The sequence below is a fragment of the Dryobates pubescens genome, chromosome 30 (genome assembly GCF_014839835.1).
Source record: "Dryobates pubescens isolate bDryPub1 chromosome 30, bDryPub1.pri, whole genome shotgun sequence".
Lineage (NCBI taxonomy): Eukaryota > Metazoa > Chordata > Aves > Piciformes > Picidae > Dryobates > Dryobates pubescens.
The window spans coordinates 2,465,933-2,480,189 of NC_071641.1; the positions used below are offsets into that span (position 1 = coordinate 2,465,933).

Sequence of the window (14,257 nt, forward strand, 5' to 3'; positions counted from 1 at the left end):
AGATCCAGCCTGGCAATCTCAGCCAGCTGTAGACCAATGTCCATCTGACCAGCCCCAGCTTGGCCTGGATGTGGCATGAGAATCAATGTGAAAATTTCTTGAATTTGTGAAGGTCAGAGCCCTCATACACATGACTATCATGTTACTTAAGGTCTACTCTTGGGGAAGGTTTATTAATGATACTGCTATTAGTTGATTTAGTTTTAAAAAGCACATCCATTATCTCATCCACAGAGACAGAAGATATTCCTACACAAATTAATTACATGCTATATACATTATAGTATTCTGTTAGTTCAGCTGTCACAATATCCCATGCTTCCACTTCACAGAATCACAGAATGTCAGGGATTGGAATGGACTTTGAAAGATCATCCAGTCCAGCTTCCCTGCCACAGCCTGATCACCTCGAGAGGTCACACTGGAATGTATGTAGGAAATAAGCTAATATAGAATAAATCAATGCAATTTAAAAAGCACAAATGACTTGAATACCAGTAGGATCTCTAGCAAATGCGTTACTAAATATGTACATTCAGAAGGGCTGAGCTAAAGGTTGAAGGTGCCAGCTTTAAAAAGCACTTTCAGTCCTGAAGAAGGAAATAAATGGCATATAAAATGTAATTTAAACATTTTGTAGTAGAAAATAAGAAAGCACTAATCAGAAATCTACATTTTAATGTTATAGCTGCACCTAGCACATCTGCTCCGCTGTTGTGACAGATGTTTATTAATATGGATATCTAATCATATTGCTAGATTGTTAATGGCTCAGTAATCCATCTTCTAAATACCACACAAGTTTCTGATTCTATGGTGAATCAATTATCAAAGTATTTCCAAAGAATTACTTTACCTCTAAGGCCTCCAAAAAGCACCATTAACTTGCAGTTTGTTTCAGCAACAATGTACAATGCTATCAGAGCAATACTTACAACATGGTGCCATTTATAGTATGTGTGTGGTGTGAAAGACTTCTTTAGAGACACTTTCTTTAATATGAAAACTAGTATGTGTATCAGCTAAAATGAATCAAAATGTGTTTTGATATGAGAGATCACTTGGAAACACGTTGAAGGTAAGGCTGGTGACCAGGAAGCAGATGACTCAGCTGGACATTACTCTTTTCAGTTATCTTCAGGAATGTGTAGGTCCTAAATACTACTTACTCACGCATCAGTGCAATCAAAAATTTTTATGCCTTGTAAGCTAGAACATGTTTTTTCCTCTCAGTTTGGCTCTTATGTCCAAAGGAAAGGCGTAAACTTCCCCAGCTCCCTCAGCCTATCCTCACAGTAGAGGTTTTCCAGCCCTTGGATCATCTTTGTAGTCCTCCTTTGGACTTGCTCCAACAGTCTCAGAATCAGAAAATCTCACATTTTCCTGCCAGAGTACTACAGATCATGCACTTAGTTGAAATGCTGGCATTTAGGTAGAGAGTTAGTTAGACAATTGAGGTAATTATTGAAATAGTTGGTTACAGCTTAACATTGGTGTTTTAAGATTCCTTAAACTGTGAAAATAATAATGGTTTATTAAATGGAACATCATGGTATCATTTTCAGCCATTACCTACTGATGTCCACTACACATTTGTACTCCCTTTACCACGGACATATTCTTTTACTAACTCTTCTCCTAATTTCTAAGCCCTCATGGAAGTGCAGATAAAGCTCACTTTATTTTAAGTACATTTACAGAAGAAGAACAGCTTGGACTTGTTTGACTTGAATTTTTCAATCGATTTTTTTCTGCTAATACTTTAGCCCTAATTATTTTCTACTAGATACTCTATATCTCACTGACAAGTTGCTGTTTCATTATGGCATTGTCACAGAATCAGACTAAAAGGCAATAGAAGCTCTAGCAAGTATTGCCTGGGACATCAATTATCATCCTAATCCCTCAAATACAGCTCTTCAAAGCTAAAACACCACCCAGTGTTACCCTGTTTGTTGCACTTCAAAGGCTGGGTGTTTGGGGTTTGCTTGCATTTGGAAGGTTTAAGTAAAAGCAGTAAATAAACTTTTTACTTTTACTTCTTCCATATTACAGTTGCCTAAAGGACATGACCAGAAGTTTCAGTCCTGTGTAGTCTTAATGACTGCACTACATGCTTGACTATTGCTGGGAAAGTAGCTGGCTTTAAAATGCTAGGTAAAGAGGAAACCTAATTTCCTGGTTTTAGATTAAAAATATATACTTCACATAATGAAAAAGAACCATTACACAGACAGGCTGAATGACTTTTTTTTTGGTACTTTATCAATTTGATACTTGCCTTGTTCATGCTTTGAAAAAAGAGTAAGTAAACAAATTCTCATTTATGCTGTTGATGACTCAGTTATGAAGAGCTCTACAGCAGCAAAGTAAAAGGGTCATGATGAGCCCATGTTTTTCACGGTGGGCTTTCCTCATCCCTCTTAACTTTATCTATATAAACATACATAGTGAATAAAGTCCTTGTATTCTCACACTCAAGTGTTCAGATATCAGGAATCATGCTCCAAAATACCACAGATTGGAATAAATTCCATAAGACTTGAACTATTAAATCTGAAATTGTCTGTATTTACTTTCTGTTTTCCAAGCTTTCAGGATTTACTCAACAGTCATGAAACTTACTTCAAAACACTGGAGTTTACGTCTTGGCACTTGAGATATGTTGTTGAAGGTGAAACTTAAAGTGATGTATGTGTGTGTGTATATATGTGTATAAAGATGTGTAATAATGTTGCAAGTCATCAACACTGACTATACCAGTGTAAGAAAACAGCAGTTAAAACATAGATTTTAATTCCTGTTCAGCTCACCAAGCCTCAGTAAGGAAGCTCTTTCCTTTTTTGTAGCCACATGGTGGTGGGAGGTAAGTATTAGAATTAGAGAAGGACATGGCCACTGTCTAGAATTCCATCAGTGATGCCAAAAAAATCCTCAAACCCAGGGCAATGATGTAGGAAAAATTATTAACAGGGGTGCTGTTTGCTAGAACATACACCCTCTGCAGACTGTTAGGTCTCCTTATGAGTATTGTATAGAGCTACTTTTATATTTTCCCACCTTAAGAATATGGAATTTGCCACTGACTGGCAACAGAGATCATTCATCATTCCTGTGGCAGAATGCTGGGGGAAAGTAAGGAATTTCCTTCCCTGTGGTGATGCAACAACTCACCTGCTGAAATGCTTGGTTGCGGAGACTGCAAACTAGAGCCAGAATCCGAGTCTCACATAGATCATTTCTTACTACTTTGAAGTGCCTGCTGCAAGCGCAGCAAGACAGGCCATTCCTGGTACTTTGAAGGTTTTCTTAAACTCAAAGAAAGCCAGAAACTTTTCTTAATGGACAAACAGTCTCTGCAGAAATTTATATTCAACATTGACTTGCTGTTGGCAAGTGTCACTGTCACTTTGCTATGTTAAGATGAAAGCACAGTGAACAAGACTCTTAAATCGTATCACAGTAGTTGAAATTTCCTCGAACTGAATGGGGAAATATACTCTGAGAGTATTTCAGATGAATAAAACATGCCCAAAAAGGAACATTGCAGGCCTGCATAAAAATGCCACTTTGCCTATTTTTTTCATCAGAATTAAGCCATACTTTATTGTAAGGCCTTAAACTCTAGCTGTAGTTTGTTTCCTCAGCCTGCAGGATTTCAATTTGAAGAGAACTTACAGAATAAGTTGCTGCCTTGGCAGGCAAAGCAGCCCAGATGGCTGCAAGTTCATTGAAATCCTGACAAAATCCTGAGGTTTCTGCTCAGAGAGTTGTGCTCTGTCCTAGGCCATGAAAAGTTCTTTCTGTATACTACAATCCTGCTTTCTTGCTTTTATCACAATTAAACTGTCCATTACGCAGACACATTCACTTATATATTTATCTTTCCATTTAAATGGTTCTCTCACTGCATGACCAGAATTATGTGGTTGTGTAGCTTTTTACTGTGGCTTGTCTTAGGACTAGTAGGGAAGACAACTCTTCCAAATGTTGTTCAAGTATTAGTAATCACTCAAACACAGCCTGACTCTGCAAAGAAACACGAGATGTAGGCTCTGTACTGCAGCAAAGATGTAAGGGAGGAGAAAGGCACTGTGACTGAGAAACTTAGCAGGGGCTTGCCACTACGCTCTTTCCATAGTAATTCTTCCTCCCACCGACCTTCTGTTTGCTTTGCTTATTGTCAGAAGCTGAGGTGAGACCTCATCTGAGCAGTTCCCATCTGGGAACCCAGGAAGGAAAGGAGATGGTGGAGATTACCCACCTCAACAACTAGCCTTTAAACACCAGCTAGTGTCCCTAACCCACGGAAGGGAGGTTGTAGTACATAATCTCTAAGGTCACTTCCAACCTAAGCCATTCTATGATTCTAGATATCACACCATGCCCACTGACACACCTTTGTGATTACAGTGGGGCCTCAGGGCCTGCCATATGGTAGCCAGGAACGAATTGGAAAGAATTTGGTAGACTACTCTGAAAGTATCCTTTGAGGAGAAAACACAGACAAATCCTACAGTCAGCTACAAAAAGAAAAAGAGAGAGAGATAAGGATCTCAAAGTAACTCATTGCCTCACTTAGTAATCTAGATTGAACTGGAAGTCCCAAAAGCAAAATTACAGCTTGTGTAAAGAAAAACTGCATAACACCCACACATGAAAACACTCTTGACAGAGACAGAGATAAACTGCAGTGATTAATCTGGACATTACCTACACAGTTATAGCTGCTGAATATTTAGAAGTGCAAACAACACATTTTAGGCATAAAAGGAAAATTAGACTAAATAACTTAGTGAACACTTGCAATACCCCTTCCAAAAGCAGTAACTTCTTTGGCAGCAGCTTTTCCTGCTACGTCCTGTTACCTACACCATGACAGAAAATGCCCTTGGTGTAACATAGCTCTCAGAGTTGCTAGCAACAAATGTCCAGAACCTGATGCCTGCACCTTGTGCCTTCTTGTATGAGCACACTTAAAGGAAATCACTTTTAGAACATCCCTGTTATCTTCATCTGCTACCTCTGACTGGCCTACTTGAAAAGCAGTTATAGACAGACACCAAACAGCATTAATGAAGACATTCAAGACATGAATCATGTATATTTCAATATAAAAAACCCTTAAGTGCTAAATTAGCCAAGAACTATGATTTGTTTGCAGCTATTTAGCTGAAAGCCTGTTATTTAAGTGCAAAGCATTACAGAATGTCTAGCTACTACCACAGACCCATACATACAGAAAAGACTTCTCAGCTATTACTGGCTGATCTGTTCCATTTCTATTTCACTACCTGCAACTACTACTGGCCTTCTTTCTTTAAAGTTACTACTCATTTTTATGTACCCACATTGGGTGCTATCTGATTAATCAAGTTCATACACTCTGCCCTTACAGTTAGTGCAGTCTTCCACTTCACAAACATCAGCCAGGTCAACTGCAAAGGGACTGCCATAAATCCATTTTGTTTCACCACTGGACAGTAAATAGTCAAGAGATGTGAGTGTACACCATACTCTGAATGTGACTGATCTCTTGGAGAAGCAGGCACAAGCTTCAGTTGAATCAGCACTAAATTCACAGACAAAAGCAACTGATATTTTATGACAAATTTCTGGTCGTAATTAATTCACTGATGCAACTACAGTTCCAGTGAAGGAGCTGATAACTGCAAGTTTCCAGACTTTATTTCCTGGAAACTCTTCAAAGGTTTAAGCTTCTAATTTCTGCTAATTAATTCAGGAGGAACCTGAACATATGGAGTTATAGAAAAAAATACATACTATGTACAAAATACATCAAGTAAACGCCATAAAAATAGGCCTGTGTTTTAAATGGGGGAAAAACTGGGATCAGTGCCTTGCCTTTTTAATGACTACATCTTTATTTCTCTAGGACATATTGCTGGGCATTCTTACCCAGCAACAGCTTGAGCAAAATACACAGAAAAACAAGTTTTGCACCAAGCCACTGAAGCTTGAAAAGCAAGCTCAATGATGTGCCAATTGGAGAATGTTAGAAATCCTGTTTTCCCTTGAATGTTATCCTAAGAACAGCAAATTGGACTATATCGCTTAATGTGACCTCATATCCAATCTGGACACTCTACTTGGCTTCTCCTGGGTAGGCCTGAACCATCAGAAGGACAGAAACAGTTCTCTGATGCACCTGCTATGGCCCTGCACCAACAGAAAATACTAGACTAGACTAGGAGTAGAGTAGAGTAGAATAGAATAGAATAGGTTGGAAGAGACCTGTGAGATCATCGAGTCCAACCTATCATCCAACACCATCTAATCAACTAAACCATGGCACCAGGCACCCCATCAAGTCTCTTCCTAAACACCTCCAGTGATGGTGACTCCACCACCTCCCTGGGCAGCCCATTCCAATGGCCAGTCACTCTTTCTATAAAGAACTTCCTAACATCCAGCCTAAATCTCCCCTGGCACAGCTTGAGACTGTCCCACCCTTGTTCTGGTGCTGGTTGCCTGGGAGAAGTGACCAGGCCCCAACTGGCTACAACCTCCCTACAGGTAGTTGTAATAAGGTCTCCCCTGAGCCTCCTCTTCTCCAAGGCTAAGCAACCCCAGCTCCCTCAGTCTCTCTTCACAGGGCTTGTGCTCCAAACCCCTCCCCAGCTTTGTTGCCCTTCTCTGGACATGTTCCAGCAACTCAACATCTTTCCTAAACTGAGGGGCCCAGAACTGGACACAGGACTCAAGGAGTTGCCTAACCAGGGCTGAGTCCAGGGGCAGAATGACTTCCCTGCTCCTGCTGGCCACACTGTTCCTGATACAGGCCAGAATGCCATTGGCCTTCTTGGCCACCTGGGCACACTGCAGGCTCATGTTCAGCCTACTATCAACCAGTACCCCCAGGTCCTTTTCTGCCTGGCCACTCTCCAGCCACTCTGACCCCAGCCTGTAGCACTGCACGGGGTTATTGTGGCCAACGTGTAGAACCTGGCACTTAGATGTGTTAAATCTCATGCCATTGGACTCTGCCCATCTGTCCAGCCTGTCAACGTCCCTCTGCAGAGCTCTCCTACCCTCTAACAGATCAACATGTGCCCCCCAGCTTGGTGTCATCTGCAAATTTACTGATGATGGACTTAATCCCCTCATCCAGATCATCAATAAAGATATTGAACAGGATGGGGCCCAGCACTGATCCCTGGGGGACACCACTAGTGCCTGGCTGCCAGCTGGCTGTGGCACCATTCACCACCACTCTCTGGGCTCGGCCCTCCAGCCAGTTCCTAACCCAGCATAGAGTGCTGTGTCCAACCCACGGGCTGACAGCTTGGCCAGGATTTTGCTGTAGGGGATGGTATCAAAGGCCTTGCTGAAGTCCAAGTAGACTACAATAGGCCTTAATGGTCCTGATCAAGCCTCACCTGAGGCCTTCTCCCACAGCCCGTGCCCACTGGCACAAGAGCTCCTCCATTTAAGATCTGGTCCACACCCCTTCAAGCTCTGACCTGGGTCACAGCCCTGTTTCTAGCCCTAGCCTCTGGATGGACTTTGGACCTCCTTTGCTAGTAGCTTGTCTCCTGGATGCTGTTGAACTGAGCATCAAAGAGAATGATGACTGTGGATGGAAACTGAGTGGTCCCAGTTGGAGTGGTGGTGCTGACTGACCCTGCAGAGGCCTGCAACTGAGCAGGCAGGTATCACAGAATCATAGAATGGTTTTGGGTTAGAAGGGGCCTTTAAAGGTGATGACCTCTGAGGTGCTCTGCATCCCCATGCTAGGGAGCTCACATCACTTCTGCCCAGCCCTGTGAAATGGTGAATGTCTAGAGAGCACAACCCAAACTACTATGAGGTGGCACTGCTTGTCTTTATGGTGGGCCTAATTATGCTCATAAAGGTACAGTTCTTCCATGATCTGTCACACCCAAAAGGGATTTGCCGCCCACTGGCTTCCCAGGTGAGAATAGAAATGTGTAAAAAGGTTGTGGTGAAAGAAACAAGAGATGATGCAAAAGAAAGAGGAGACTGCAAAAATGCAGATTCAAAACAAAGCCAAGGCACACAGGCATGCATATGTACCCACCCTCCTTCTAACTTGAGGCTGCCATGTAGCTTTAATTAATCTGTCCTCCTTAGTTATCTCCAGTCCAGTTTTGAGCAATAGTAAAAGACTCTTTATTGAAGGCAGCTGTCAATGGTTTAGCTGTGTTACAGAGAAACAAAAGCAATGTTATGCTCATTTTAGTCATTAGCTGTTTGCTGTACTGGTTTATGAGTGTTTAACATGCTTTGTTAACCTGCAAAACAGCAAGCTCCTAACCATGATGTTATTTGTTCCACTTAATCTCCTCTCTAGCTGCATACTGTCCATCTCTTTAGAAGCCACTTGTTTTGCAGTCTGGAAGGAAATTCCAACTTTGTTTTAGATCATCTTGTTAGGAATTGCAGAGTCTACAACCATGATTTACAATGTTTGTTTAGTAACAGTACTATTGATGTTAATTATGCATACTACAGGAGAAAAAAATCCACTCAATTTGCAGGCAAATTGGGTATTTAAATGCTTGGAGTAATACTCTGTGTAATTCAACCAAACTGGTGGGGTTTTTGTTGCTGTTGTTGTTTTCTCCTAAAACATTTCTCTTTTGGTTCTAAGGCTCTAAGACTCACTCCACAAGGTGACTTCACTTTCAAACACATGGCTGTAAAAATTAACTGTCTTTTTCAGAAATTTTTGTATGGGAGGATGAATATTCAGCACTTAGATTTTATACCTGATGTCACCATTTCTGATCAAACAATTTCAGCTAAACTGAATCATTCAAGAAAATATTTATACTGTTAAAGTAAGTAAAAAAGCATCCACATGAGCATCTTACAAGCCATCATATTGCACATAAATGTTAATAAAGACACGGCAGTATATGCATGAAATTCAGACTCCACCAAAATCTCTTCAGATGAGAAGGGCAGATTCAGGATTTCTGCCTTCAAAATCTTCACTGCTTTGTGAAAGCTAAGTTTGCATACCTTTTAGAAGCTCTGTGACATTCAGGAAGAAGCAGCAGTATCAGCTGCTTCCATGTTACATGACAAAATTCAACTTGATATGTCTCAACTATTCATAACAAATCCAAGAGATCTTGTTTCTACTTGAGAGTTACAACTGCCTGAGGCTACTACACACAGCTCTGTCAGGACAGTCAGTAATCTGCACATACTGTACAATCCTAAATAACACTCCTGCTGCTCTAGCTGAAGCAGTTCTGCTGCTCATTTTAACACTAAAATTAATCTGCTTCAGGTACTATGTTGTACCAAGTAAATCCTGATGGCTCTGTTTATCAAAGCACGTATGATAAAGTGCACACAACTATGCACACAACTAAATTGTACTTGCTCTAGAAATTTATCTTCAAGAACATCTTTATATTAAATTAACTGGTAAAAGCTGTGCTTAATATAGAACCCTAAGGAGTGTTCATCTACTTTGCCCAAAGTAATTTTGTCCAAAGTAACTGTCCTTTCTGATGACTCAGATGGACACTATCACTGTTGACAAAACCATCAATCTCTGGGTGATTTTGTGATTAAATAATTTTAAAGTGAATGTTGTTCTTGTATGCATCTTATGATGCAAACACTGAATTGCTATGGACTCTTAAAAGCATCCCAGACTGCTTTAGGAAGTAACGCTGACCTGTGAGCAAGGTGGGAGAGGAAAATCTGATATGCATTTGAAGTGAAACGGTAGATGTCATTGCACTTAGTTCAGACTTTTTAGTAATAAAGGTACCTTTATCTTTTGTGACAAACTGAGTTGGTGACCAGAGAGAAGAATCAGTAGGAGAGCTGGGGCATGATTCCCAGATCAGTGAGAAGAGCTGGAAGGAAGTGATAGAAATCTAAGGGCTAGGAGGGGCCAGAAAAAGGCAAGCCTACCAGTGGATTTGAGGGTGCAATGGAAATGCTCTATAGGATTTTGGAAGCATCTAGCTGTTTAAAGGGAACTAGGAGGATCACAAGTAAAGTTAAAAGGGAGATTGGGGAAGGTAAATCAGACAGTGAGTTATGATGATGAATCTCATGGATAAACCTGAACAAGAACAGAATCCCTCTTCCATCATCATCATTTTGTCCCATGGTCTCATAAATCCCAGTAACTAAAGAACTGCCATCTTCTTTTTCTCTTGTTTTCCTAATCAAAGACTACAAGGCTCTCCTCATTTCTGCATAAGGCCAGAAGAAGTACAAGTTTCTGCTCAGACACAAAGGAAGCTAGCAGAACCAAGCTGAGATGGTATTTTGTGAAAAACAAACAAACAAACAAACAATCAGAACCAGAAATGGAGCTGCAGCGAGAGGCTGCTGACAGAAACCATGAGCAGAGCCACCAATGCCCTGTCTATCATCTTCACTAAATGCCTCTGCTGTTGAAGTCATGAGAATACAGGAATGGAATAATTTCACACCTCTTAGTCTTTTTGCTTTATTTACTGTAGCCCCCCTAAAAAAACTAAAACTACAATTCCATTCTCTTTCAGGAAAGTAAACTTCAGGAAAGAAACCTCTACCAAACCCTCCATTTCTAGCAGCCAACAATCTTCAGTGAACAGGCAGAATAAAATTGGCAGGAACTTTGTGTCTTATCCACTAACAAACAAGAAGTCTGGAATCCACAGGCCTCTTATCCACTGCCTCTGCCTGTCAGGGCCAATGCTTACTACCAGACTCCAGTAATCAATATAAGCAGTTTTGCATAAACAGGCACAATGATTGTGTTCATATCACCAATGAGCAGCTGTTGCTAGCTACCTCAAACTTCCAATGATAGCTTTCTACTCTTGCTCAATTACTTTTCCATCTGTCAATTCAAAGTTTTCTGTGACAATAATTCATAGGATGGTTCACCACAGCAAGGTGCATCAAGTTTTAGAAAGCTTATGCCATCTAGCACATACAAAGCTTAACGAAAGGTGGAAAAATATGTTACATAAATTTACAGTAGCCTGGCGTGTATCTGCAGAAGACATGCTCATGAATGTTCAGTAGGATAAGAATAGTTTCAAATGAAGTTCTGCAAGTCCCTTCTGACAAGACTGAAAAAAAAGTCCAAAACACAGGCATCTGCCTCTAAAATCTAATAAGGAATCTAAGCTACAATAAGCTACTTCAGAACAATACTCTTTACGCCAGTCCTAACTTCTGCTGAGCAATCAGTGATCATCACTGGCCTTCCCTGAAGCCATCCTGAAATACTTTTGTTGATGATCTGAGGCCTTTATGCCAACGTCATTCTTATTACCTTCTGTCTGAAAAATTAGTTACTTCAGTACCAACATTAACTTGGTTTTGGTTGACACGTAACTGTTGCAGTTATGTTAACAGCTCAGGATAATGCACACATGCAAACACACTAAGATGCCAAGATGACTCAAAAAAATTAAAGCACTCACTGGGATTAAGTAAAAATGAATGCAGTGTAATACTTCTGTAGGAAATTAAGGAGCCTACAAGAAAGCTGGGAAGGGACTTTTTTACAAGGGCTTGTAGGGATAGGATTATGGAATGATTGAAGCTTGAGGAGGGCAGATTTAGACTGAAGATTAGGAAGGGATTCTTTACAGTACAAGGGTGGAACACGTTGTCCAGGGAGGTTGTGGATGTCTCCTCCCTGGAGGTGTTCGAGGCTAGGCTGGATGAGGCCTTGTGCAATCTGATCAAGTGGAAGGTGTCCCTGCCCATGGCAGTGTAGGAGAAGGGCTGTTTTCGGATAGCTTTGGAACAGCTATGTTTTCTACTTGTGGTAGGAATATACAGCTTATCAGTAACTGAGAGAAAGAAAGGGGGAAATGTAGGGGAAGATTTGCCCTTGCCTGAGATAAAGAAGGTTATGTTTAATCTTTGACTTAGAAAACAATGTAAACATCTTGTATCTGAAGAGACAGACTTGATAGAATTTGGTTGGATGTGTTGAAAAGTTGTTTTGTTAACCTATTACATGCCTTATTCACATGCATGCCAGTAGAAAATAACCAATTAAGAGATGACACACACGCTTTCTACAAGAATATATAACCTTGCTTTGTAGCATAATAAAGGTCTTCACTTGGTAACACCTTGGCTTGGAAGCCATGCTTGTAGTGCCGCTGGGGTGATCAAACACCATCACGATATTACTACATGGCAGGGGGGTTGGAACTAGATGTTCTTTAAGGTCCCTTCCAACCCAAACCATTCTATGAATCTATAAAACCATAAATTAGCTTAGGTAGCAAGTGGCTGTAGTATAGAAATTTACTATTTGTATGAGTAGCTTCAACACATACAAATGTCTGAAACGTTTATGTCTTATGTGTCCAAGACCTTGGAATTACAAACTCGAGAGACCAAACCCTGAGGAAAGCTGGTGCTTGCTGTGGCCTCTGCACTATTCATCCTCAAATTTTCATGGAGAAGGAAGAAAGCAAGGTAGCACTTAACTGCCACCTTGGATACACCAACAACACAAGAGTTCACACCTTTGATACACCAACAACACAAGAGTTCACTTGCTGTTTAGAAAGATACAAACCTTCATTGCACAAGACTGTCTTGCACCCTTAAAGAAGAAACAAAACTTGAAGACATATTACTGATGGATTTATTTAAAATAAGCTGTCTAAAGATATGAGGTAAAGTAATGTAAGAACTGGATGATCCTTGAGGTCCCTTCCAACCCTAACGATTCCATGATTCTAAGATACAAAAGCATCTTGCTGGACCATTATTGTATATACAGCCTTTGATTTTTAACAGTCCTACAGACCAGATGAAGACTGGTAGGACAGTCCTACACCCAAGAAACCACAATTTAAGCATCAAGCAAGTAATGTAGGATTATATACTTGTATATACTTAACATCTAAAAATATAATCAAAACATCTGTGAAGAAGCTTACTACATTTACTGAAATTTGGAAGAGAATAATCAAAATCCATCTTCCAATAACGCAGTTCTTGACCACACTCTGAAGTAAGGACTAGGATTTCCACCTCAGTACACCCTGCCAAAGTAGGATGACAATGGCCTCCAACACTTAAAAACACTGAAGACTTTTTTTGCATACTTACCTTGTGAAGTCAGTCATCTCCATCATAATCACACACATTCTTTTGGCCAAAACTATGATGTCATTGCTGGTATCGTCCCATATTTCGATCTCTGCATCAAGCTTACTCTTGACTTTTTTGAAGTCAGCCACTTGCTCAGCTATCTTTTCCTTTTCAGCCTCTGGCAGTTGAGTCATCTTAGCCTGAAACATAAAATGATTTGCTTTGCAAAATGTCTCTGTCCAAGTACTTTTCTTTATTTGTTTTAAACAAAATCACTGGCTATTATTCAGTGTATAGCTCAAACACAACCTGGCCCTAGCCAATTTTGCCAGACAAAGCACTTCTGAATTTCAAAAACTGTATGCTGTTATTTGGATAGGCCAAATAAATTACCTCAGACCAATGGGGCAGTGGCATCCATGGATGCCACATTCACATTAACCTAGTCAGAGAAAGAAGAATACATTTTTCCAAAGAGCCTTTATGAGATGTGCCTGATAGCTTTTCCTTTTCCCAGGGACGATGGAGTTTAAGATTTTTTTATATATATATGCAAGGTACAAAATCAAATATTCTTTTAGAGAGGAAACAATAAGTGAAAAGATTTAGTTGTCCTGCAGCTTTGAGGTATGCTTGCCTTCTCTCCCAAGAAGGTTCTACAGTATCATTTTAAGAACTGAGAAAGAATTAATCATTCAAATATGCATCCTTTGAAGAAGATAAATAAATAGATGAACATGTCAGAAATCAGTGAATAAGGTTACCAGAAAAGTATCTTGAATGCCAACAGGAATATATTCAATACTCAAATGAAGCCACTGCCAAACTGGACTTACACAGGGCACAGCCCTGTTTTTGGCTGCAGCTCCAGACAAACATTTTGCTGGCTAAGACTGTTTCAAATGAAGATTTAGTACAGCTGAAAAAGTGGTGCGTTTCCTGCAGCTTCAGACTGGAATCAGAACATCTGATCTATACTGACTACAGGTATTCTTCCTACATTTAAGCATTAGTGAAGTATTTGACATATGAAGAGGGAAATATCTTCTCAAAATGAAGTATGGTGAGATATTTATTTAACGTTGTTCTTCATGAGCCAGATAATCATCCTGCTCCAGACAAGGGTCAGATACAGTTACTGTGACAGAATCGGGCCAGGAAGCAGACAGGGCTAAGATACTAC

General features: G+C 40.3%; 1 protein-coding gene across 2 annotated transcripts in view; it reads right to left on the minus strand.

Moving 5' to 3' along the window:
• Positions 1-14,257, minus strand: part of CTNNA3 (catenin alpha 3) — a 307,748-nt gene that overhangs the window by 12,912 nt on the left and 280,579 nt on the right. For both annotated transcript variants that reach the window (XM_054174672.1, XM_009907134.2), the window contains exon 15: positions 13,093-13,274. In XM_054174672.1, coding sequence (XP_054030647.1) covers positions 13,093-13,274 — 182 coding nt within the window. The remainder of the gene's footprint in view (positions 1-13,092; positions 13,275-14,257) is intronic.